This window comes from Lampetra planeri, chromosome 61 (assembly GCF_965212315.1).
Source record: "Lampetra planeri chromosome 61, kcLamPlan1.2.h2, whole genome shotgun sequence".
NCBI classification, from domain to species: Eukaryota; Metazoa; Chordata; class Hyperoartia; order Petromyzontiformes; family Petromyzontidae; genus Lampetra; species Lampetra planeri.
The window spans coordinates 3730450-3757868 of record NC_136167.1 but is presented as its reverse complement, the minus strand read 5'-3'; the positions used below and the strand labels follow the sequence as shown (position 1 = coordinate 3757868).

General features: G+C 52.7%; 1 protein-coding gene across 1 annotated transcript; it reads left to right on the top strand.

Moving 5' to 3' along the window:
* Window positions 1-755: 755 nt before the first annotated feature.
* On the top strand, window positions 756-23056 carry LOC144736518 (pseudouridylate synthase TRUB2, mitochondrial-like). Its single transcript, XM_078619063.1, has 9 exons — window positions 756-840; window positions 2458-2579; window positions 3261-3392; window positions 3768-3842; window positions 13007-13068; window positions 14944-15025; window positions 20019-20091; window positions 20385-20524; window positions 21209-23056. The coding sequence occupies exons 2-9, from the start codon at window positions 2468-2470 to the stop codon at window positions 21484-21486; spliced, it is 954 nt and encodes a 317-aa protein (XP_078475189.1). The 5' UTR covers window positions 756-840; window positions 2458-2467; the 3' UTR covers window positions 21487-23056.
* The last annotated feature ends 4363 nt before the right edge of the window (window positions 23057-27419 follow it).

Here is a 27419-nt window from a genome sequence, read left to right as displayed (position 1 = left end):
AACTTAGAAACTCCAAATATACAGCAGCAGCAGCAGGCGTCCGGGTCGTGATGGAACCCACGACCTCCTGCATACCAGGCGAGGGAGAAAACATCTCGCCACCACAGAAGGAATCCGATTAGCTATACATCTCTTTTTCACATGTGACATCAACAAACAATAAAAAACGATCAGTGCAAAGTTTAGGAAAGGTAAACAATTAACTTTTTTTTTAAATACAAATAAAAACAAACTTTTTTACTTTACCAGCTATATATATCGGCCTCTGGTGGCTGCTGTGGCCACGTGGAACCCATACGCACGCCTTTAATCGGAATATTCCTTCACACGCGATGATCGTGAATGGCATCGATATGAAGCGAGACCGCGGGTCCCACCTCTACCATGCCCGGTGGGGACGTCATCACAAGTTATGAGAGTATGACGTCACCGCGAGGTATGCCATGACGCAATCGCTTGTCAAATTACCCGAGCCGGACGCGACGTCGTTAACGCGACTCGGCTAATGAGTACCGGCGGGTGACGTCACCACAACGCGGCGACCCGACATTCGCTTCCGGGGTAAGATGGCTGCGCCCGTTGCGCACGTGGCCCCCGCGTTGCACGCCACTCTGCTGTCCCCACCGCAGTCTCCCTCGCGGTTCCCCCCGCGGTCCCCCTCCCGCGGTCCCGCCCCCGCTGTCTCCCGCCGTCCCCACCCCCGCGCTGTCTCCCGCCGTCCCGTCGTCTTTCTTCCCCGCGCGCGAGCGTGAAGCTTGCAAGGGACGGCCCCTTGAGCGGTGTAGATCCCAGCAACGCGCGCTGTGTAATAGTGCAGGGTGCGTGTTGGCTGTGTACAGGGTACGTGTTGGCTGTACATGTGTGTGCATGCTGTCTTTACAGGCGGTGTGTTGGCTGCGTGCTGTCTGTACAGGCTGTGTGTGTGCTGTGTGTACAGGCTGTGTGCGTGCTGTGTGTACAGACTGCTGTGTGTACAGGCTGTGTGTGTGCTGTCTGTGCAGGCTGTGTGTGTGCTGTGTGTACAGGCTGTGTGTGTGTTGTGTGTACAGGCTGTGTGTGTGCTGTGTGTACAGGCTGTGTATGTGTTGTTTGTACAGGCTGTGTGTGTGCTGTGTGTACAGGCTGTGTATGTGTTGTTTGTACAGGCTGTGTGTGTGTTGTGTGTACAGGCTGTGTGTGTGCTGTGTGTACAGGCTGTGTGTGTGCTGTGTGTACAGGCTGTGTGTGTGCTGTGTGTACAGGCTGTGTGTGTGCTGTGTGTACAGGCTGTGTGTGTGCTGTGTATACAGGCTGTGTGTGTGCTGTGTGTACAGACTGTGTGTGTGCTGTGTGTGTGCTGTGTGTACAGGCTGTGTGTGTGCGGTGTATACAGGCTGTGTGTGTGCGGTGTATACAGGCTGTGTGTGTGCTGTGTGTACAGGCTGTGTGTGTGCTGTGTGTACATACTGTGTGTGTGCTGTGTGTACAGACTGTGTGTGTGCTGTGTGTACAGGCTGTGTGTACAGGCTGTGTGTGTGCTGTGTGTACAGACTGTGTGCGTGCTGTGTGTACAGGCTGTGTGCGTGCTGTGTGTACAGGCTCTGTGCGTGCTGTGTGTACAGGCTGTGTGCGTGCTGTGTCTACAGAATGTGTGCGTGCTGTGTGTACAGACTGTGTGCGTGCTGTGTGTACAGAATGTGTGCGTGCTGTGTGTACAGGCTGTGTGCGTGCTGTGTGTACAGGCTGTGTGCGTGCTGTGTGTACAGGCTGTGTGCGTGCTGTGTGTACAGGCTATGTGCGTTCTGTGTGTACAGGCTGTGTGTACAGGCTGTGTGTGTGCTGTGTGTACAGACTGTGTGTGCTGTGTGTGTGCTGTGTGTGTGCTGCGTGTACAGGCTGTGTGTGTGCTGTGTGTACAGGCTGTGTGTGTGCTGTGTGTACAGAATGTGCGTGCTGTGTGTACAGACTGTGTGCGTGCTGTGTGTACAGACTGTGTGCGTGCTGTGTGTACAGACTGTGCGTGCTGTGTGTACAGGCTGTGTGCGTGCTGTGTGTACAGGCTGTGTGCGTGCTGTGTGTACAGGCTGTGTGCGTGCTGTGTGTACAGGCTGTGTGCGTGCTGTGTCTACAGGCTGTGTGTGTGCTGTGTGTACAGGCTGTGTGTGTGCTGTGTGTACAGGCTGTGTGCGTGCTGTGTGTACAGGCTGTGTGCGTGCTGTGTGTACAGGCTGTCTGCGTGCTGTGTCTACAGAATGTGTGCGTGCTGTGTGTACAGACTGTGTGCGTGCTGTGTGTACAGGCTGTGTGCGTGCTGTGTGTACAGGCTGTGTGCGTGCTGTGTGTACAGGCTGTGTGTGTGCTGTGTGTACAGGCTGTGTGCGTGCTGTGTGTACAGACTGTTTGTGTGCTGTGTGTACAGGCTGTATACGTGCTGTGTGTTGGCTGTGTGAATGCTGTCTGTGCATGTTGTCTGTGCAGACTGTGCGCGATGTCTGGGCCACGCGTGCTGCGTGAGCTGCACGGGGTGTTCGCCGTCTACAAACCGGCGGCGGTGACGTGGCGCCAGGTGCGCTCCACCCTGGAGAGCCGGCTCCTGCAGGGTGAGCGCCTCCCCGCGATTCTCCGCGTCTCTCCGTGTCTCTGCTTGTCTTCTTGTGTCTCTCCGTGTCTCCCCGCATTTCCCCGCGTCTCTCCGTGTCTCCCCGTGTCTCCCCGTGTCTCCTTGTGTCTCCCCGTATCTACTTGTGTCTCTGTGTCTCCCCGTGTCTCCCCATATCTCCCCGTGTCTCCCCTTGTCTCTCCGTATCTCCTTGTGTCTCTCCGTATCTCCCCGTGTCTCCCCGTGTCTCTCTGTGTCTCTCCGTGTCTCCCCGTGTCTCCCCATGTCTTCTCGTGTCTCCCGTGTCTCCCTGTGTCTCTTCGTGACTTCCTGTGTCTCTCACCATGTCTCATCGTGTCTCCACGTGACTCCCGAGGAATCTCCGTGTCTCCGAGTGTCATATCGTGTGTCTCAGTCTCTTTGTATCCCCATGTCTCTGTCCTACAGTATCTCACAGTGTTGTTTCTTTGTGTCTCGGTGTCCCCCCGTGTCTCTACGAGTTTCCCCGTGCCTCCCCGTATCTCCGCGTGTCTCACAGCGTCTCCATATGTCTCACTGTCTCCCAGGTCTCTGTTCATGTTACGCGAATAGCCAAGTAATTGAACCGATAATCGGTAAAGTAATTGAATTCTGACGGCGTGTTGCCTTGGTTTCCGTCGCACGGTTGTTGTCATGGTGACAGAGCTCAATGCTCTGAAGCAGCCAGGTCCCCGGCAACTGGTGAAAGTGGAGACTTTCACCACGGCAACGGAAAGAGGAGAGGAGCAGAGTCTCGCCGTTTCCCTGGTTCCCAGCCTGGCGGATCACCCACTCGGTACAACAACCCAACAACCACGACGACCACAGAACAGATGTAACCACAACCACAACTTCTTCCACTCCAGCCATCACAACAATCACAGGAAGAACCACAACAACCACCTGATCAAAACCACGTAACCTATCACAACCACTACTTCAACAATCACATGAATTGTCACTACAACAGCCACAGCAACCACCAGAACAACTACAACAATAACCAGCATCACTGCCGTCACAACACCAATGGGTCGAGCGAGTGGTGGTAGTCAAGCAAGCGGGGGAGCAATTTTCCCGTAGCCATGACGACAGGATGGGTGAGCAGTAATGTTTCTTCCCATTGGCTGCACGTGTGTTTGTGTCCTACGCTGTGATTGGCCGGAGGCAGTGAGGGGGCCGCGCTACCGTTCGCTCGGGTTGGCGGTCGGACACGGCCTGGACACAAGCGCATCCGGAGTGCTGGGTAAACACGCACACACACACACGCACGCATACACCAATACCAATACCCACCATTCGCTAATAAATGACGGTGATATCACCACGGTGCCTCTTCCAGGCCATGTGCACTTTGAGGCCACGTGAAGTGTCGAAGGCTCGCTGACAGGGGGTCACGAGACAGACCCAGGTGCCATGGGTTGGCTGACCGAGATGACCGGTAGATGCATCAGCTGTACCCCCTACTGTGCTAACTTGCTGCATTTTAGCCGCCCGCGCTCCGCTCGTTCTTGTGAATGTAGCTCCTCTGCCCTCCCTTTGTTGTTGGAGGGCGACTGCCTCCAACTTCCCAAGTAGCAACTTCCTTCACGAGCCTCCTCCACAGAGGCTGATCTTGACACCGCTGGTACCAGTCTTCGGCAAGTCCACTCAGCTCCACATTCTCCAATACCGCATCAGTCCATCTCTTTTCCCACCCATGTTGTACCCATTTAGCCCCCTCTATGTGGTGAAGCAGAAGCTGCTTGGGCATGCGGTGGCTGGGCATGCGGGCTACATGACCCAGCCAATGCAACCTTGCCTGCTGGAGGAGCTCACTGATGTGAATGTGTCCAAATATTTCAAGGATTTATGAGCCCCTCACACAATCCAAGCCTGGTTAAACCCACGCTGAATTATAGGCAGGCCAGCCTGAATGTTTCTAACCGGCACAGATGTTCCACCAGGGGGGTCCACGTTTCACATAGGCCTCGGCAAGGTAAGGTAATTTACCCTTTTTACCGGGTAAAAGGGTAAAGGTAAAGGGTAAAGGTGTCGACATGCCATGGGGTAAGGTAAAGGGTAGGGTAAAGGTAGCTCGGAAGAATTACCCGGTAGGGTAAAGCAAGCGCGAAGTATTACCCGGTAAATACGGTACCTTGTTGACCGCTAAAAGCTCCGTGGCGCAGTCCGTGGCCTCCATTTAATAAGTAATATCTTAAAAAAGTTTTTTTTAAACATGCTTTTATTAAATGTTACTAGTAATGGCAGAACTCCACGACTCCAGGAAGTGGCCCCGAAGCTTGCCATAATGTGTGGGGCCGTGGTGATTTACAGCCAACGTCAGTTGAGCATGGACAATTAGAGCCAAGCCGAAACATAACATATACAAAATAATGTTTACAAATATATAAATTTTTTATGATATTATATATTTCATCAGTATGACATAAGTATACCAAGTTTGCAGTCGATACCACATTAGGAAGTGGGTCAAAATTGAGTTAGAAGATTTGAGGATACAACAATGACGACAACGACAACAACAATGATAACAACAGAGTGAGTTCAAAGAAAGCGTGTAAAATTGGAATAATCGAGAGTATTCTATATGAATACTAGCATAAGTACCCGGCGTTGCCCGGGTGAAAAATATATTTCTTAATAACCTTACATATATATGTAATGCGGGCGAAAGCGACCTTCCGGATGTGACGTCACGAGGAGGCGGAGCCAGGTGACGTGGGTGAAAGGTAGGGGGTCCTTAAGCGGGTAAACCGGAAGGAGAAGGCAGTCGGGGTGTGAATGAAAAGGTGTGGGGCCACGCGGGCGTACGAGCCGAGGGGGCACCGTGAGAAGCGGGAGCCAACCCTGGGAACAGTAGGGAGCTACTGGGAGGTGTAAAGCTGCAGATAGAGATAGGCAGTAAGGCTGTGTGTGAGGAGCAGCGGGGTGGCTGCCAGGAGTCGCAGGAGCGACGAGAAGGCGAGACAGCACGAGGCCGTCAGAGCTGCAGCAGGAACAGCCAAGGGAGCTGAGTGAGAGTACAGCAGCGGAGCTGCTGTGGGGCTGTAAGAGCGACAAGAACAGCAGCGGGGCTGCTGATGTGGACTGGAGTGACATCGGAACCAGCACAGAGAGAATAAGAGAGACAGCCGTGTGGGGACGCAGTACGGACCGAATAAAGGACACTGAGCCAGATATCGTGGTCAAGTCTTTTATTACACTGGGGTCAGAAGTGAAACGGCATGTCTAAGCAAGTAAGGAAGAAAATTCCCCCGGCGCCAGCATCGGCTTCTTCGTCCGACGACGACGAATTCCCTCCGACCACGGATTTTGCTGGGGTGGTGGAGGAGAGCCCTGCTGAGGCGAGCACGGGGACGGGCGTGGAAGATGTCGGCGCGATGGCGGGTCCGTCAACAACATCGGACGCTGAGCAAAGATGGCAACAGGTGGCAGAACAACTGGAGACACTCAAGGACGTCCTGGCGCATCTGTGTCACCTCGTTACGCCAAGGACGACGATGGAACGAGAAGGTGCTCCACGGGCCGCCACGTTGCCTGCCCTGCCGCCGCCATTGGCCACGCGGCAAGAAGACGCCATCTTGCGCGCTCCGCGGCGCCAAACCGCCATCTTGGCCACGCCGCGGGCCGACGCCATTTTGAATTTACCTCCACAACAACCATCATTGGAAGACGGCGTGAAGAGGAGTCGGAGTCGCCACCTTACTACGGTTAAGGAATTCTCTATCGGGGGCGATTGGAGCGCTTTCGCCTGCCGATTTTTGGCGGCGGTTCGTTCAGCAAGATGTACCGATGCGGAGGCCTTGGAAGTGTTGCCGACTCTACTGGACGACGAATCTGTGCGATTTTTCCGTTCCATAACGGCCGATAAGAAGAAGACGTTATGTGGAGTTTTTGAGGAAATGGCCGACGCCTATGAGCCACCTGACGACGCGCATCGGCGATTCGCTCAACGACAACGAGCACCCGAAGAATCGCCCGTGGCGTTCAGGGGTGCGGTGTTGGAGCTGGCCATGGCAGCATATCCTGACACGCCACAGGATCTGCGCGAGCCCCTCATATTGGGAAAAATGCTGGAGCTGTCTCGGGATCTGGGGATCCCCATGCCTGTGTGTGGGCATGAGAAGCTCACGTCCCGGGCGGCAGCAAAGTGTCTGGACGCGCAGTTTAATCTCCGTCGCTGGAAGCAAGTGGCGGCATGGACGGGTGGGCCCGTCAAGGAAGGAGGCGCGATGGGGTGGGACCCCACAAGGGCGATCTATGTGCCGGATGAGCGGGGTCCACAGGAGCTGACGGCTGCCTCCTCTCCATGGCCGGGACGCGGAAGGCCGGGGCCGCGCGCTACGCCATCGGGACGGGGCCGCCGGGACGCAGGACCTGCGCTTCGGCGCAACGAGGCCGATTGCTTCCGCTGCGGCCGTAGGGGCCATTACGCCAAAGATTGCTGGGCCCGCTTCCCGGGTCCGCCGCAGCAGGAGCCCACAACACCGGACAAGCCGACCAAGGAACCTCCGAAACAGGCATGTCGGCACGCACCAGACACTCGGCAAGGCTTTACACCTCACCCACCACCTGTGTTGCGCGATCCTATTGTTGTTGTTAAAGAAAGGCCATCGACGGGGCCTTGTCATTCAGTTACGCAGTGGCGCAAATTGGCACGGAGAGTTGTCGCGGCCGCTACGGGTTCGTCCACTGTACCGGGGTCCATACAAGGTGTGGACGTGCGCATTTTGGTCGACTCGGGAGCGTCTGCGACTATTATATCGGATGTCATTTTCCATCTGTTGGGCATTCCGCCGGGGGCTGTGCGTCCGGTTTATGGGTCTTGCGTCGCTGCAAACGGGGGTAGTATGGGGATTGTGGGCCAGGTGGATGCTAAGATATCTATAGGGGATGTGTCGGCTTCGGGCGTTGTGTTAATATCGAGATCTTTGGCGGTTCCTTGCTTACTAGGCACGGATTTTTTGGCTAAGATGCCCATTTTGATTAAAATCAATGAGAATTGTATTGAATTGCCGGGGGGCCGTCGAATCTCGTTTCTGCCGTCGCCCTGGGGGCGACCTGCTTCGGCCGTACAGGTGCAGGCGCTGTCCGTCGCATCTGTGGACATCCCACCTGGTTCACAGATGCTTATACCCTTGCGGTATCGGAAGCCCCTGCCCAATCGGCTAGGAGCATTAGGGGTCTTGTTGTCACCATCCGCCACGATAACAACGGGATTGGCGTTAGTTGGGGCACAGACCATCGTCCGGCCGGATCAATTACCGGTTTTACAGGTGCTTAATGCGGGGGTGGAAAACATCCGTGTTCCGGCCGGTACGGTTGTGGCACATGCCACTACGGCGTTTGCGACGCACGATTGTCCGCATCGCCGAGGAGTGGTCGCTGGTGTTTCCGAGCCAAGGAGTTCGGATAATCGTTGGATCGCTACCTTATGTGACGAAAATTCTTCCCTGTCCGTGGGGCAACGTGATGCGCTGCGTAAATTGTTGCTGACGTATTCGGATGTATTCAGCTCCGACGATTTGGATTTGGGACGCACATCGTTGCTTTCCCATCACATTGAGACGGGCGACGCTGCCCCTATTCGGTTAAATTCGCATCGCATGAGTCCAGCGGAGCGAGAACACACGTTCGGGGGGCGGTGGAAGACATGTTGGCTGCGGACATTATATCGCCATCTAACAGCCCATGGGGCGCTCCTGTGGTCTTGGTTAAGAAAAAGGATGGCAACTTGAGATTTTGTGTCGATTTCCGGAAATTGAATAAGATATCGGTGGCAGATGCGTACCCCCTGCCGCGTATGGACGACTCCCTTGACGCATTGTCGGGGGCTAAGTTCTTTTCCACACTGGACCTCTCTTCGGGATTTTGGCAGCTTCCCCTTGACGAGTCCTCACGGGAGAAAACCGCATTCCGTACGCCGCAGGGGTTATTTCAATTCAACTGCCTCCCGATGGGATTGAATGCGGCCCCTGCTACGTTTCAAAGATTGATGGAGCTCGTTTTGACGGGGTTGCAGTGGGAGACATGTCTTATATATTTGGACGATATTATTGTGTTCAGCCGCACATTTGAGGAACATTTAACGCGGCTGGAGACAGTGTTCACGAGGATGCGCTCTGCCAATTTGAAATTCAAACCAAAGAAATGCCACCTACTGCAACGGTCCGTCCGTTATTTGGGGCACATTGTGAGTGCCGAGGGGGTGTCCACGGATCCGGAAAAGACGGCGTGTGTCCGGGATTGGCCGACTCCGGCCTCTGTGGGGGATGTTCGACGGTTTTTGGGATTTGCCTCGTATTACCGAAGATTTGTGCCGGGGTTTGCGACGATTGCGAGGCCCTTGCATCTCCTTACGGGTAAAGGACGGAAATTTGTTTGGGGAGAGCCGGAAGAGGCGGCCTTTCGGAGTCTGCGCGATCTATTGGCTACGGCCCCGACATTGGATTATCCCGATTTTGATCGCCCTTTCATTCTCGATACGGACGCGAGTGACACAGGTATTGGGGCGGTATTATCACAGTCTAAAGGGGGCGTAGAGCGCGTCGTGGCGTATGGTAGCCGAGTCTTGTCACCTGCGGAAACACGCTACTGTGTCACTCGTAGAGAACTTTTGGCGGTTGTTTTTTTCCTACGGCAATTTCGACCGTACCTTTACGGTCGTTCTTTTATTGTGCGTACGGATCATGCGGCCTTGCAATATGCACTTAAAATGGACCAGCCATCGGGACAGTGGGCACGTTGGTTGGACACGCTGCAGGAGTTTTCCTTCCAAATTCAACATCGGAAGGGAGTGCGCCATGCGAACGCTGACGCACTTTCCAGATTACCAGGGCGCGCCCCTTGTAAATGTGCGTCGGGGACGCATAGGTGTTCGCTGATTCTCAACCCCCCTCAGCCGCTCACGTTGGCCGTCGGGAAGTCGGATACTCCGATGGAACCGGGACCGACTGATGGGGTTTTGAATCTGCCGCGGTCTGTCTGGATTCGGGAACAGATGATGGACGAGTCGTTGTTGTCCATGCGGAAGCGGTCTATGAGGGACAAGGGGAGTCCGAGTTCGGCTGTGGGGCCGCGAACCGCTCTCCGAGATGGTCTGCTTATGTGGCAAGAAAGGTTCCAGGAAAGCTGGCGTGTGGTGGTACCAACGTCCTTGCGATTTGAGTTGATTAGAACTCTCCATTGTGACACGCTATTGCATTTAGGGGTGCAGAAGACCTTGTTGACGTTACAACGTCATTATTTTTGGCACGGCATGGCGACAGATGTCGTAGGGCACGTGCGCGCGTGCCCTGAATGCGCCCGGCGTAAGCCGCCTAAACATCCTTACGTGCCGCCTCTCCAGTCGATTCAGGTGTCTCGAGTCAATGAATTGGTGGCACTGGACATATTGGGACCCTTCCCACCATCGGCGAGGGGAAATAAATATTTGCTGGTAGGGGTCGAGTATCTCTCCCGTTGGCCGATGGCCTGGCCGTTGCCCGATCAGTCGGCCGCGGCCATCACCGACGCCTTTTTGTTTGGGTACATTATGGACAAGGGGGCGCCGGAGAGACTCCTCACGGACCAGGGCCGAAATTTCTCTTCTAAATTATTGGCTGAAGTGTGCGCAGGCCTTGGGACCAAGAAGATACGGACATCTCCATACCATCCGCAGACGGATGGTATGGTTGAGCGGCTGAACAGGACATTGTCTGCCATGCTTTGCCATACTGTGAGTGAACAGCAATCGGATTGGGATCTGCACATCCCCGGAGTGCTTTCGGCGTACAGGATGACGCCCCATGCGGCTACAGGGTATTCGCCGTTTTACCTTATGTATGGTCGGGAAAACGTGCCTCCGGTGGATGTGCAATTGGGTACTGGGGTGAAGGGACCTCGTAAACCACTCCCTGAATACATTCAGGACACGGTTCGCCGGGTTACGGAGGCGCGGGAAAACGCCCGCGTGGCTACGGCCAAAGCCCAGGCCCGGAACGAGCGGTATGCTCGGCGGTCTGAGGGGGAGTGCCCCTGGAAGGTGGGAGACCTGGCCTGGCTCCATTGCCCGCAGGTGCGGCCGGGGACCTCTCCTAAATTGCACAAACCTTGGCATGGTCCTGTGCGCCTCATTGAGGTTCCCAATCCACAGTCGGCGCGCGTTCAGTTTGGTTCTCGCCGTTGGTTTGTCCATACGTCGCGGTTGAAACCATATGTTGCTCCCCTACGTGATGCGTCATCTCCCAATGTTGCCTTGCCGGGGTCTGTTGCTGCTGACTCTGACTCTTCCCCGCCTGCGTCCATTGATCTTGCTAGAGCGCCTGTCGTACCTGTTCCAGACAGGCCGACCGTGACACCGCGGGGGAGGAGTGGGCCTGCTCGGAGGGCGCCTGCCAAGGCTGCGGGACCTTCAAGCCTGGCGACCCTTCCGACCCCGCTGCAGGCGCATTCGCCGAATATGACCAAGACTGATTCGTCAGGGACACGAGATGTCGGTGGACTTCCAATCGCAGCAGGGGAATTACCCCCTGTCATTTCTCGTGTTCCATCGCGTCCCCGTTCTACAAGTGGGCCGCCGACCGTCCGGGACGGGCCGGCGACCCGCACTCGTTCCAAATCGCTTACGTTTCGTTGATTGTATGTTGTTATTGTTCTTGTTCTTGCCGTCGTATTTATCGCATGCTTTCGTACGTTCGTCGATGTTACTTGTGTGTTGTTCTTGTTGTTATATTGCATGCTTAGTGTCCTTTAAGGGGGAAGGTCGGTTCACCGCATTACGCTTTGGTGTTGTTCAGCCGAGGTCGGCTGGGTTTTTTCTATGGGGGAGGGTGGTGTAATGCGGGCGAAAGCGACCTTCCGGATGTGACGTCACGAGGAGGCGGAGCCAGGTGACGTGGGTGAAAGGTAGGGGGTCCTTAAGCGGGTAAACCGGAAGGAGAAGGCAGTCGGGGTGTGAATGAAAAGGTGTGGGGCCACGCGGGCGTACGAGCCGAGGGGGCACCGTGAGAAGCGGGAGCCAACCCTGGGAACAGTAGGGAGCTACTGGGAGGTGTAAAGCTGCAGATAGAGATAGGCAGTAAGGCTGTGTGTGAGGAGCAGCAGGGTGGCTGCCAGGAGTCGCAGGAGCGACGAGAAGGCGAGACAGCACGAGGCCGTCAGAGCTGCAGCAGGAACAGCCAAGGGAGCTGAGTGAGAGTACAGCAGCGGAGCTGCTGTGGGGCTGTAAGAGCGACAAGAACAGCAGCGGGGCTGCTGATGTGGACTGGAGTGACATCGGAACCAGCACAGAGAGAATAAGAAAGACAGCCGTGTGGGGACGCAGTACGGACCGAATAAAGGACACTGAGCCAGATATCGTGGTCAAGTCTTTTATTACATATACACAGATGGGCTGCTACCCCTGCCCCCCCCCCCCCAGCCACGATCTCCTGGGCCGCTGTGCAGTAATATGTACGGCCTATAGTGTGGTGGGGTGTCGAGGCCTAGTACCGTGCAGAGCCTCCGGCCTCGCCTAAATTGCCCACCCGGCTGAGGCTGGGTGCAGGGGCCGTTACCCCCCCCCCCCCGTGCTACAATAATACTGTCTAATCGCTATAATTTTATAATCTACCGACCCTATAATAGTAATTGCACACATTGTGGTGGGGGGGGAGTGAAGAGGACGTGAAACTTTAATGAATTTACCTCAGAGTCGCGTGTTAATGCGTGCGCATATTTTTAACGGGAATTAAAAATGGCGTCCACCCCGCAGCGAATGCGTCGCTACCCGTTGCCAGGGGCAACCGCCGTCCAATGAAACTGCGTATGGTCCAGCGACAGACAGACAGACAGACAGATTTGCGATTTTATATATATATAGATAGCGCTCTACCTAGCATTTACCGTTATAATACTTTTTCATGTGTAGTAGTACCCCAGTAATTACCCTGTAATCGGGTAATATGTATGGGGTAAGGGTAAAAGGTAGGGTAAAAGGTAGGCTCGTTGCTTTTTACCTTTTACCTTTCCTGCTAAAGGGTAAAAAGTAGGGTAGAGTGATTGTATTGTGGTAAGGTAAGGTAAAGGTAGGCTCGTTGTTTTTACCTTTTAACTTTTACCTTACCTTGCCGAGGCCTAGTTTCACAAGCATATAAAAGGGAGGGCATGACTGTGGCCGAGAAGCCACATCGCACCAGGTATTCACCTTGGGGAGGCCCAGGACTGGCTCTGAGCAGAAATCGAACTCGGGTCGCTGGATTCATAGCGTGGCATCGCTCTAACCTCTGCGCCACCGCTCCCCACACGTACACACACACTCCCGTGTATGCGCACATGTGCATTTACTGTGGTGTGAACGTGTGCCGTGCGCACGTGTGTGAACCCTCTCGCTCCTTGACCTGCCCTACCCCCAAATTTCTGACCGCCCGACCACCGGCACGCGACCAGTTTTCGCCGTGGGTTCAGGAAGACGACTGCTGGACGAGCTAAGGAAGTCGCCCGTCACTCAGGTGCGGCACAACCACCACAACCGCGGCACAACCACCACAACCGCGGCACAACCACTAACAGATGCGGCACAACCACCACAACCGCGGCACAACCACCACAACCGCGGCACAACCACCACAACCGCGGCACAACCACCACAAACGCAGCACAACCACCACAACCGCGACACAACCACCACAACCGCTGCACAACCACCAACAACTGCGGCACAACCACCACAACCGCGACACACCACCTGGGTAGTGGTTGTGGTGCCTTCTCTCCTGACCCCCAGCCCACCGTCTCTCTCCACTACCATCCTCTGGAACTTTCCCTCAAGTTCATCTACACCCCTCATTCTCCTACATCTCCTCCATCTGCTTCATCTTGTTTGCCGCCCAAATATTCCCCCCTTCTGGATTCCGCCAAGCATCCCGGCTCTACTTTTTCCGTGGCTCGGTTACGGCTGCCTAAATACACGGTGGCAACACCCCGATGTACGCCCCCCTCCCGCTCCAAGTACTTTCTCTAGCGTACTCAACTCGTTGATACCCAGTCCCGCTTTGTACAGGCCGTGCACCTTAGCCCACCACGTGCTCGAGATCTGCCAACATCACCGCTGAGGCCCAGAGCGCCGTTCACGTTGCACGGCAAACGTTTGGCTACCAGACGGTGCCCCGAGCGTTAGCGTCCCTGACTGGCTATCGTCTCTTTCGTGTGTACTCTATGAATACTTTTGTTTTCCATATTCATGGCGACTTTTTATTGCACGTGGGAAGCTGTCACGACCAATGTTTTTCCATAATAGAGGTTTTTTTGGGTTAGATAGCGTAAATATCAACGTGTTGTTAAACTCGAATTGTAAATGTTGTGGGTTTACTCTCCAACACACCGGTGTGCTGTACTGGTAACTAATTGCCACGTTCTGTTTAAGTGACAAACCTTGCTAATTGGCTGTGTTGGGTGGTGCCGGTTTGTGCGACATGTTTATATTTACGAGATCTAACCCAAAAAAAAACTCGATTATGGGCTATTTGTATACAAGTGTAAACTATTTTTACATGATAAACAATAAACAACAATACATGTAGTACAACAGACAAGGTAATATATCAGAAATATACACTTACTTTTAGTATAGTACAGATGCGCAATGGGTGACCGAGCATCTTCTGTTGAGGTTCTGTCCCACGTGACGATCCACCGTCGTAACGTGGGGGACAGTCCCATCTCTAGGAGTAGAACCTACTTCTAGTACTACGAGTAGTGGCAGCCAAGAGCAGTTTATGTGAATGCTGCCACAAGAGGTTGCACGTTTGTCGTAATGCTCCTTTGTTGGTTAGCTGGTGCATCTGCCAGTCATCAACCCATGGCACCTGGGTCTGTTCCGTAACCTCCTGCCGGCAGACCTTCCACACTTCACGTGGCCTCAGAGTGCATCTGGCCTGGCACAAGTGTCGTAGTGACGTCGCCGCCACTTAGTGGCAAACGGCAGCTGTTGTTGTTGGTGTGGGTTGTGACGCAGGTTGTGTTGTGGGTTGTGTGGGAGAGCGGTGGTGTAGTGGTTGCACTACGAACCCAGCGACCCGAGTTCGATTCCCTCTCTCGGCCAACACCAGTGACGATTATCTGAACCAGTTCTGGACCTCCCCTAGGTCGACTTGGCCTCAAATGAGTAACTGGTGTCGTGTGTAAACATCGTCACTATGGAGACAAAGGTGGTCAGGCATGGTGTTGGCCACCCACCCCTTCATGTGCTATACTGGCCTTCATAGGTGCTCGCCAACAGCACTTTGCCCCAACAGTCTGGTAAGGCTACACGGGGGATCTTTGTCTCTGTTGTGGGTGGTGACGTGGGTTGTGACACTGGCTGTGACCGGGTGGTGATGCTGCAGGCCTACACCTTGCACGGCCGTCTGGGCATCGCCACTGAGGACTTCTCCACCCAGGGCCGGGTCATCGAGACGGTGACCTACGGTACAACGACCCCTCGCCCCTAAAACCCACCTGATGAAAAATAGCTTAAGAGCTCATCAGATTTCTCCATTCTAAATAGAGATTCTGATAAAGGTTCCATAAGGCCAGACACATCATCATCATCCTCATTCAGGCATGGTCAATCCACTGCTGGATGAAGGCCTAATACATCATCATCAGTGGTTATGCCGTGTGGTGGCTATGCCGTGTGTGGTGGTTGTGCCGTGCGCGGTGGTTATGCCGCGTGTCGTGGTTATGTTGTGTGCGGTGGTTATGCCGCGTGTCGTGGTTATGTCATGTGCGGTGGTTATGTTGCCTGTCGTGGTTATGCCAGCAAAAACAACCCCCTATACCTTCACAGTGGTGCTAGACAGTAACGCTGTGGTGGATGTACCATGTGGGGAGGGCCAATTCCAATCAGCTGGTCCCACAGCGGCCAGTGGGGGCTCTGGATGGGTGTGAGCGGCTGGTAATCCCTCCACATTAAATTAATTTACCACTAAACCATTAATGAAATATCAAAATAATCTTGTGTCAGAGGCCCCAGGGGGGGACGGGCGTCTATAACTCCCTCATGGCGCTTGTAGCCCCCATAGTGGTCAACGGGGGCTCTGGACGGGTACAAGAGGCTTGTAACCCCTCTACCTTCAACTAAATTCATGAAAAAAACACGAATAAGATGCCAAACTAAGCTTGTGCCGGAGGCCTCGGGGGGACAGGCGTTTTGACGTTTCCTGGCCAAACCCAATTTGTCGGAGCCAGGAGGCTGAACCCGCACCCTCGGAGTTCCTCCAGAAATGGCAAAGAAACCGCTGCGAGTGGCCACGTGGAATGTTCGAATGCTCGCTTCGGAGGAGAGGCTTCCATTCCTCTGTCCGGAGATGGACAGGTAACCGCTTGGACCGCTGTGATATACAGGAGGGTCTGATTATCTCACAATGGAGGACTGTTCATCCTCCATTCGGGGCAGGAAACTGCCAAACAACAGGGAGTGGCTCTTCTTCCAAAACAAAAGAATTGAAGGGAGCATGGAGGCAACGTTTGAGAATGTGTGTGAGTGCCCATGTGGTTGTGGACTCGCCTCCACATCAACGGAAGGTGAGAAATGGTGTTAATGGCGGTGGCTGCTTATGCACCCACAGAAGATTATTATAAGTGGAGGGATGTAGACAAGGCTGATGAGTCAGATTCCTTCTACGGCCCGAGGTGCCAGCTAAAGTGCCTCCTGTCATCCTATTGGGTGACTTTAATGTCCGAGTGGGTCCTAACACAGACACCAGAGCCAGAGTGATTTGAAAGCATGGTCCAGATCAGCTCAATAATTATGGTACGAGGCTGCTCGATTCCTGTTAAGCCCATGAGCTTATAATCACCAGCAAGCTGTTTCAACATCTGTGAAAAAGAGATTCATCGCTCATTTAATTGCTGCAGTCGTAATAGAGATTCTAATTCTGATCATGGATGCATGCTGGGTCCAAGCAAGAACATCTGATGGACTATATAGTGACAGAACAGCAAATGCGGGCCTATGTCCTTGACACCCGGACCTACTGTGGAGCTGATCTGCCTATTGACCATCGGCTTGTCATCTGTAAGATGCACCTGCCATGTCTTCACTGTGGTGGCAATCATTCATCTGGGACCCCATTCAAACCCACAGTGGGCCTGGTCTCATCTAGCTGATGAAAGTTGTAAAAGAGCATTTCATCATCGCTTGTGACTGGGGTTGGCATCGCCCCCCACTCCTCCTGATGTTGAGGGAAAATGGGCGAGGTTTAGGACTGTGGTTCATGCAGCTGCAATGGCTGCATTGGGGATACGGTCCAAACCTCCTGAGAGACCCTGGCTGATGGAGTAGGTGTTCTGGATGGTTGAGAAAAAGCGACAGGTCCACTCCCGTCGTCTACAATATCCAACATCGGAGGTTGGAAAGCTGTGGGGTGCTGCAAGGATGAGTGGTGGTCGCAGGTTGCTGAGAAAATGGAAACTGCGTCGGTAGCACGCGATCACAAATACCTTGAAGCGCCATGCCTAATAACATCCTGAAGGGAAAAAACGGTGATCCGGTCTTCGAACCCACGAGAATAGGTTTCGCACAATTTTGCTGAGTATTTCTGTGGAGGGGAAAACCCCTCAGCTCAAAGATCATCATGGGGCAAGGTGGGGATGACCCTGCTGGAGATGGAGTTCCCCAAAATATTGAAAGAAGTAGCCAATCCTTCCGAGTGGTTTGACGCTCATTCCGTCTTTTGAAGAAGTGCGACGGGCAATCTGGAGCTTGAGACCAGGTGAAGCGCCGGGTAGAGACGATCTCTGAAGCAAACTGCTGACGCAGGGTGGCATCTGTGTGCAGACTGCCCGATATGACTTCATCACAACCGTCTGGACCACAGGACGGGTTTCCGTAGGATTGTAAGGATGACCTGGTGGTCCCCCTCTTGAAGAAGGGTGACTACTGATGGTAACAACTACCAGCAATTTCACTTCTCAGCGTGTCAGAAAAGGTCCGGGCAAGAATGAATAAACTTCACTTTGCCAGGCACGCTTAGGGGAGAGGCTTGCGGAGCCCCGTTGTGGTTTTAGACTGGGGCGGTCCTGCACAGACACCATATTCTCTGTTAGTCTCTTACAACAGAGGCGTAGGGAATTTAAACGGGGGACTTAAATCACTGCTTTATTTTTTTTGTGTGTGTTTAGTTTGTTCTTCCCCCGCACCCTCGATTAGGATGGTTGGCTACATACAGTGTGAAAGAAGTTCAACATACGTATCCATACATATCAGAGTGGTGGGCAGGGCTACCAGAGGAATGGGCACCTATGAAGGCCTGCACGGCACATGAGGGCGGGGCTGACTAGGTACTCATTTGAGGCTGAGTCGACCTAGGGAAGGCCCAGGACCGATTCAGACGTTCATCACTTGTGTTGGCCGTGAACGGGAATCAAATCAGGTCACGGGGTTCACAGCGCAGCACACTAAAGGCTGCACTATGCTAAAACTAAACTACTTTTATTTTTTATTCAAAGCTTTCGTGACTGCAGGGATTCATATTATTGGTTCTGAAAGAACCAAGAATACTTTTATTTTACCAGGTAAGGCCCCACTGAGCTATATAGTTATTTTTCAGAAGCAATCTGGCAATCACAAACGATAGCTCAACGAAGTGTCTTATCATCATGTGGGAATTTAAAGCAGCCACATACTCTAAATGCGTGATGTTGATTCTAAATGTGCAGGGGAAAACCAGAGAACTCAGAGAAAATCCATGCGGTCACGAGGAGAGAGACATGCTAATTCCAAATATATAGGTCAGAATTGAACCTACGACCACCTGTATACCAGGTGAGGTAGTTAACATCTCACCACCGTGGTGCCCCATGATGGTGGATAGGCCCAGGGGATGTCTTCTGGCCCTTACACTATTTAACATTTTTTGACAACGTAGTTTGTGATGCTTTCTACAGCTGTACCAGAGGAATTTCCATCAGGTACAGATACAACGAGAGGCTGATCAATGCCCGGGTGCAATCAAGGAATTTCCACCTATCGATCAACCATGCCTGCAGATGATCTGATAATTACTACCCACTCTGAGGAGTTATAGACCCTACTGCTGAACCTGGAGCATGCTACTGAGAGATGGCGCCTTACCATTAGCCCAACCACTTTGCCAGGCACGCTTAGGGGAGAGGCTTGCAAAGCTCCGTTGTGGTTTTAGACTGGGGCGGTCCTGCACAGACACCACGTTCTCTGTTAGTCTCTTACAACAGAGGCGTAGGGAATTTAAACGGGGGACTTACATCACTGCTTTATTTTTTTGTGTGCATTTAGTTTGGTCTTCCCCCGCACCTCCGATTAGGATGGTTGGCTACATACAGTGTGAAAGAAGTTCAACATACATATCCAAAATTAAGCACTTGCCTGGATATTTTATATCATGGAATGTTCCCGTCCCTCTACTTGGCACGAGTAATGGGGCAGTTGTAGAGAGAATGGGGAAGTTTCCATAGTTGGACAGTGTGCTTCTGACCAACACTAGTTTGTCAGCAAAGGTGTCGCTCCCAATCAGTCGAGCGGCAATATATTTTCATCGGCTGCATAACGCTGTGTGGAAGTGACCTGGTCTGTTGCTCCACACAAAGCCTTAGGTCTTCTTGGCCACAGTCATGCCCTCCCTTCTCTGTGCTTGTGAAACGTGGACCCCTCTGGTGGAACATTTGCGCTGGTTTAAAACATTTATGCTGGCCTGCCGATGATCCATCCTGGGATTAACCAGGCTGGATTGTGTGAGGAGCTCACGGATCCCTGAAAGATCTGGACTCATCAGTGAGCTCCTCCAACCAAGTGAGGCTGCGTTGGCAGGGCCATGTAGCCTGCATGCCCAACCACCGAATGCCCAAACAGCGTAACAGCTTTTGTTTGGCCAGATAGAGGAGGCTAAACGGGCACGGCACAGATTAGATAAGAGATGGAATAATGTGGTACGAGAGAATATGGAGCCGAGTGGATTTGCTGTTGACTGGTACCAGCGGTATCAAGATTGACCTCTGTGTAGGAGGCTCATGAAGGATGCTCCTGGGCAGTTGGAAGGAGACACCCTGCAGCAACAACGGAGGGCAGAGGAGCGACGCTCACAATAACGAGCGGATTGCAGGATGACTAAAACACAGCAAGTTGCTACAGAAGGGAGCACAGGTGGTGCATCTGCCAGTCATCTCAGTCAACCCATGGCACCACCCTGGGTCTTTCCTGTGACCTGCCAGCGGGCCTTCGACACTTCACGTGGCCTCAATGCACCTCGCCTTGCACAAGCACCGTGGTGATGTCATTGCCGCTTCGTGGTGAACGTCGATTGTTGTTGGTTGTGTAACTTATACTCTGTTCTCTATGCTGTGGTGCGGTGTGTGCTATGCCATGTGGTCACTGTGGTGTTCACCATGGGGTGTTCACTATGGGTTGTTCACCATGGGGTGTTCACCGTGGTGTTCCGCACAGAGCACGTGACGAGAGATCTGATGGAGAGAGCCGTCGCGATGATGCACGGCGCTGCCCAGAAGGCTCTGCTCCTGTGAGACACGCACTCACGCACGCACGCACGCACTCACGCACGCACACACGCACTCACGCATACAAATGAGTACTCGGTGTGGTATGTAGTCAGCAGTGCCATTGGGGAGACAAAGGCGGCCGGGCGTGGTACAGGCCACCCACCCCCTCTTCGTATGGTGTCCCGGGACCTTCATAGGTGCTACTCGCTAACAGCATTTGCCCCGACTGTCTGTTAAGGCTACCTGGGGGATCTGTCGTGTGTGTCACGTGTGTGTCACGTGTGTGTCACGTGTGTGTCACGTGTGTGTGCAGGCACTCTGACGTGGACGTGGGGAGCCACGAGGGATACCTGCGCGCCGTTTCTGGCTGCCTCCTCCCATCACGGCACAAGACGCCGGCCCTCATCACCGCCGTGCGGCTCGCCGACTTCAACCCCCCCGCCTTCACGCTCGGTTGGGCTCTCCCATCCAGTGGGGGCTTAACACCAACTCCACCACTACTAATGGGACTGTACCACTACTCACATGGGGAGGGGTTAACAAACTCCACCACTACTAATGGGACTACCAATACTCATGGGGGGCTTAACAAACTCCACCACTACTAATGGGACTGTACCACTACTCACATGGGGAGGGGTTAACAAACTCCACCACTACTAATGGGACTACCAATACTCATGGGGGGCTTAACAAACTCCACCACTACTAATGGGACTGTACCACTACTCACATGGGGAGGGGTTAACAAACTCCACCACTACTAATGGGACTGTACCACTACTCACATGGGAGGGAAGGGGTTAAGAGCATTTGCCCCCAACAGTCTGCCAAGGCTACATGTGGATCTTAGTATCCGTGTGCATGCGTAGAGGTGCAGTGTGTGAGTGTCTCTCTGCGCGTGCGTGTCTGCGCATGTGCGTAGAGGTGCAGTGTGTGAGTGTCTCTCTGCGCGTCCGTGTCTGCGCGTGTGCGTAGAGGTGCAGTGTGTGAGTGACTCTGCGCGTGAGTGTCTCTGCGCGTGCGCGTAGAGGTGCAGTGTGTAAGTGTCTCTCTGCGCGTTGGTGTCTGCGCGTGTGCGTAGAGGTGCAGTGTGTGAGTGTCTCTCTGCGCGTGCGTGTCTGCGCGTGTGCGTAGAGGTGCAGTGCACGCCCCAGGGCTCTCAGCTGGCGCTGCGCCGCTGCGTCCACGACGTGGGCCGGGAGCTGCGCTGCGCCGGCGCCGCCCACCTGGTGCGCCGCGTGCGCGACGGCCCCCTGGCGCTGGCCCACGCGCTGGCGCCCGCCCGCTGGCACCTGCTGCCCGTGCTGGCGGCTGCGCGAGCCGGCGGCCTGGCGGTGCGCACAGCCCTGGGCACAGTGGTGAAGCGGGAGGAGGGGGAGGGGGAGGAGGAGGAGGACTTCCGGAGGGAGTGATGCCGATTTGAGACAACTAAAACGAAGTACTATTTACTATTTATTTTTTACCCGGTAAGGTCCCACTGAGCTAATGTAGCTCTTTTTCAGCAGTGACCTGGCTGTCACAAATGATAACTCCACGAAGTGACTTATCATCTCATGGACATTTATAGCAGCCAAATTCTCTAAACATGTAACGCTGATTCTAGGAATGGAGGGAAAAACCGGAGGAACCAGAGAAAAATCCACGCAACCGCAGGGAGAGAGATAGGCATGCAAACTCCAAATTTACAGCGGGTGTCAGGGTTGGGATTTAACCCACGACCTCCTGTATACCAGCGAGGTAGTTAACATCTAGCCACCGTGGTGCCGTGTGTTTTTCGGAGAAATTGAAGACACCAGAAAGAGAGGAAGACTGAACAGAGAATGGCTTGACGACGACATCGTAAGAGATTGGTGCCAGAAAGATGTGGCACTACTTGAGCATAATGGCACTACAAGATAGAGAAGAAAGTGGAAATTAATGACGAAATGTGTAGTGGACACGGAAGGGCTATCTGCCCATGGATCACGATGATGACGAAAACTAAACTATCTTTTTTATTCTACCAGGTAAGGCCCACTGAGTTATGTAGCTCTTTTTCAGAAGTGACTTGGCTATCACGAATGATCGCTCAACGTAGTGGATTATCGCGTGTAGGAATGTATACTAGCAGCCACGTAAGCTAAACTCACCACACAGAAACCCATAGACTCACCACACAGAGACCCATAGACACACAACACAGACGATTAGACTCACCACACAGAAACCCATAGACGCACCACACAGAGAACCATAGACTCATCACACAGAGACCCACAGACTCACCACACAGAGACCCATAGACTCACCACACAGAGACGCATAGACTAAACTAAAAGTGAAACTAAGCCCACTGAGCTATGTAGCTCATTTTTCAAAAGCGACCTGGCCACAAATGATTCTTAACAATGTAATTGATAGTTTGAATTTAATGTACAATTTTATGGAGGGACTACTCTGTTGTTTTGGTGTGGTCTGGGACTGTGGTGTGTCTTGGTTGGTCTAGGACTGTGTGGTGTCTTGGTTGGTCTAGGACTATTTTTGTTGTTGTTTTACTGCCTTTCCCAAGGTTGTGAATTAATGTACCAATGCAATTTGAACTTATATACTTTATTATATAAACTTTATTATATATACTTTATTCATTTATTAAAAGGGCGCCGCGGCGGTGTAATATTAGCTTCCTCGTCTGGTATGCAGAAGGTCGGGGGTTCGATCACGACCCTTGGTGTTGGTGTGTATTTAGAAACATGCATTTTGATTTAGATAATTTTTCTGCTGTAAATGTCTGCGTGACTAGCCACTTTGTTGAGCTATCATTTGTGGCCAGGCTGCTTATGTATATTTTTAAAGCAATTTCAGTACCGGTCCTGTACGTTGCACTCCTATCGTATTTTTGTATTGTTGTAACGTTTCTACCTGACTACTGGATATATCTGTACAAAAATAACAACTGTATATCTCATCGGATTCCTCCAGTATAAATACATATTCTGATTCTGATTCTGCTTATCATCATCATCATCATGTGGAAATGTATAGCAGCCAAATACTCTTAAACGCATGACATTGATTCTTAACGTGGAAGGGAAAAACCAGAGGACCCGGACAAAAATCCAGGCGACCACGGAGAGAGAGACGCGCAAATTCCAAATATACAGCAGATGGCAGGGTTGGGATCGAACCCACAGTCTCCTGTAAACTAAAACTATTAAAAAATATATTTACCAGGTAAGGCCCACTGAGCTGTGTAGCTCTTTTTCAGAAGCGATCTCGCCACAAATGATCGATCAACGAAGTGGCTTCTCATCAAGTGGGAATTTATACCAGCAGCCAATTACTTTAAAGCGCGACATTGAGTCTAAATTCGGAGGGGAATAACCGGAGGACTTGGAGAAAAAATGCCACGCGATCACCACGGGGAGAAAGATAGAACACGTGGGAGACTCCAAATATACAGAGGCATCATCGGGGTTGGGATTGAGCCGACAAGCTCCTGCATACCCAACGAGGGATAAAACATTTCCTTGCTACGCGACCATGGGGAGAGAGATACGCATACTCCAAGTATACAAACAAGCATCGTCAGGGTTGAGATCGAACCCACAAACTGCCGCTTACCCGGCGAGGGAGATGACATCTCCTAGCCGCCGCAGCACCTCAAAAAGACGCCGCCCCCACTCCTGCAGTGGAGACAGAGCAGCGGAATCGGCCTGCACGCAGCCTGCGATGAGGCGCGAGGAGAAAGGGGGCGGGGCTGCCGCTGGGCAGTCCCCTAGGCGCCATCTGTTTTATTATTACTACTACTACGACTTTTATTGAACCGATGTTCAGAGAACGGCTTGGTGGGGGTGCGGTCTGCGGGTTTTGTCCCCCAAGGGGATGAGCGACTCTCCCTGTAGGGAATACATTCGTATGGGGGAGGGGGGGGGTGTTCTGAGTGGGACTGTGCCTCCACGAGCAACGCCATTCTCACTCGCCCCCTCTACACCAGCATTGTCCCCCAGCGAGGCAGGCAAGGCAGGCAGGCATCGTGCGTTCTCTCCGGCACACTGACCGGGGTTCAACTTTATTGGGCCTCATCAGCAGCCGAGTCGGGCTCGGTTCACGAATCGATTTTTGGTGTTCGGTTAAAATAATTTCTTTGAGAACCCTCCACCACTCATCCCCCAGGTTTCCCCTCATGGGGTTGGTTATATCCATAATAGAGGTTTTTTTGGCTGAGAGCGTGTAAATATAAACGTGTTTTAAACCCGCGACCACCCGACAGCCAATTAGTAAGGGTTGTCACGTAAACAAAGCATGCCAATTTGTTACCAGTTCAGTAGGCATGTGTTAAACTGAGGTTGGTTATACTCCCCTCTGTTAAGGTGCTATATAAATTACGTTAAGATAAGTGTAAAATCATTAAAGGACCCGAATCTCGTGTGTGATAACTGCAGCTTCCAGATTCCAAAGGGAAAATTGCTTTAAAGAAAACTAATTTGTTTAACAATACGCATGTTGAATTCCTGTTGACATACAAACCCCATTTAATTACCAGAAACCCCCCAAAAAGGACCATAACGATGTTACAGATCCTCTGTGCATGTTTGCGGACACAGCAGGCACACCGAGGGAGGGCCCTCGTGGGAGCTTGGCCGAGCGGAGGGCCTGGAGTGTGGGGGGAGAGGAGGGAAAAGGCCCAGGGTAGTCCCGAGTGATGGGATCCACGAGGTGAAGGGTCCAGGGCAGCCTCGCTAAATGCACGCTGCTGCAAAGGTGTGGGCAAGCACTGTCGTGCCGGGGTGAGCCAAGGTGGCTGAGGTTACATGAGGTAAGGGGAGTGCGGGGGTGGAATTCCCTAACAACACCCACCTTTGGAAGCAACTGCGCCACTCAGTCTGGCCTTAATTGGGGGCAAGACACAAAGTGGCCTCTCATGACAGGCCAGGTGGCGTGTGGTGAGGGAGCAGTCGATGGGGCAATGCGTCATTGGTGGCAGGTGTGTCCGAGGCGGCGGGGTGGTCGGGGTTCGCCGGGGCCAGAGGTTGTGGTCCGCAGTGTATTTGGCATTCGCCAGGGCAGTCGGCGTTCGCCCAGGGAAGGACAGAAAATCGATGCTCGCCGCTATCAGGACTCCTGCTGGAGAAGACCGGCTGCTACTGCAGGGCGGACGGCTCGGTGACCAAGTCTGCAGCTACGTTGTGTTGGTCGGGGCGCTCTTGAAGACTCCAGCCAAGTCTCAAGACTGTCACCGTGTGGAGTCACTGCGTTGAGTTGTTCAACGTGCGGTTGGAGGCGCCAGCCAAGTCCCCCGAGACTGTAGGCACGTGGAGTCTCTCAGAAAGCTATCGAGAACGCAGACTCCGTGACCAAGACAGCAGCCGTGTCGAGTTGTTCAGGGGTTTGTTGGAGAGGCCAACCAAGTCCTGATACTGCAACTGTGTTTAGTTGCTCAGGGCGCTGTTGAAGACGTCAGCCAAGTCCTGACACTGCCGTTGTGTACCCTGGACTTCTGCTGCGTTGTTTCATCACCCAAGAGTGGATCGTGCATAAGGGGTTGGTACGAACAGTCGTCGCGTTTTCCTGCATCTGTTTTGTCGCCACGGTGTTCTGTGATTGTTGACGAGAGTGGGCGCTGTGCTCATGTGCGCTGTGAATGTTGCCGAGAGCTCTGAGAGTTGTGTGTCCTCGGTCGTCTGCCTTTGTCGACGCGTGGGGGTGCTGTGTAGATGTTTGGGATTTTGAAGAGTTGGCTGTGCTTGGTTGTTGAGAACTTATTATCCGCCAGTTGGTTGGTGTCCTTGTGCGGAGTGCGTCAATAGTGCATAACAAACCAAGGCATAGTTAATCAATTCCAAATCTTGTCAAGATTCTGTATTCCTGGACGAGTTATTTATACATCTATTTCCTTTAGTATAAATACATGTTAATTTAGATTCATATGTTGTTTTTCTCTGACTTTATGTGAACGAAAAGACACAAATTCGCCAGTTTTCTCATTGAAAGTAGATACATTTCAAAATATCACTGGCCTGGTCACAAGTAAAGTTTGTGGGGAATAATCGCCATTTTCTATACTTTTTAGGCATAAGCAATTACGAAATAACACTTAGTAGCCATGAACTAAAATTGTGTTACATAGTGTTATTATTGAGTTCTCTGCTCTGTGGTGCGTCGTGAAGGGTCTGCTGCACTCCAACCACCCATCAACTCGTCAACCCGGTCTGCACAGTACTTGTGACGTTCTTCGCCAATAAAATTATGACGATCAATACGGCAGTTTATAACTTGAATGCAACTCATTCTCCCCATCTGCCATCAGAGTTTCATCAACCTGGAACCAATGCAAGACCCTGGCACTAACGTTGGTGGCAGAGGTGTCGATGTTCATCGCACCGCTGCCAAATCGGACATCGCCGCTCGACTACATCCACACGTCGATTCTCAAATCGTGCTTGGGCGTGCTTGTGCTGCTGGTTGTTCATCTGGCAAAACTTTCGTTCAGCGAGGAGCTGTTTCACAGACCAGTTCTAAATGGCGCAAGTAACACCGCTCCTGAAAAAGTTGGCTTGAGCCACAGTGACTGCAAACTATCGCCCGATCTGCAACCTGAGTGTGAGTTTAAAGGTCATAGAGCTCCTGTGTCTGAAGCAATTACTTCCCCATGTCGCTGCGACGAGCAGATTCAAACTGTTGCAGTTGGCGTACCGGAAGTCCCACAGCACTGAGACGGCTCTACTAACGATCACTGATAACGTCTCTTAGATCACGAATGATCGGTGCGCAGCAGCATTGGCTGGCCTCGATCTGACAGCTGCCTTCGACACCATCGACTATGAAATATTGATCAGGCAGTTAAGGTCAAGGTTCGGTGTATCGGTTATGGAATTGAGGTTGATTGAGTCATGGCTACATGGTCGATCACAGTTCGTCAAGCTTGGTGATGAACAGCCATCGCCGATGCCATGCCGAGTCGGCGTATCGCAGGGGTCCGTCCTCGGGCCATTCCTATTTCCAACATAGTCCGATCGTTGATGTCATCTCATCACAGAACATCAAGTTACATCAATATGCTTATGATACACAATTGTTCAATGCAGTGAAGTCAAAGTTAGACATGCAGAGCCTCGGCGACCTCGAAGATTGCATGCAAGCGGTGCAAGTGTGGTTTGCACGAAATGAAATGCGGAGGTTATGATGATTGGCACTCAGGTCAAGGCGAAAACATACGTGGGAGGATCAGTTGTGGTGGTAACAGATTCCGGGATTCAGTGTTTTATTCATCACAAGAGCCTTGGCATCATACTCGACCAGAATGTCGTTTGATCACCACGTGCAAAATGTAGTCGAGTCCTGCAATTTTCATATCAGGGCTCTGCAA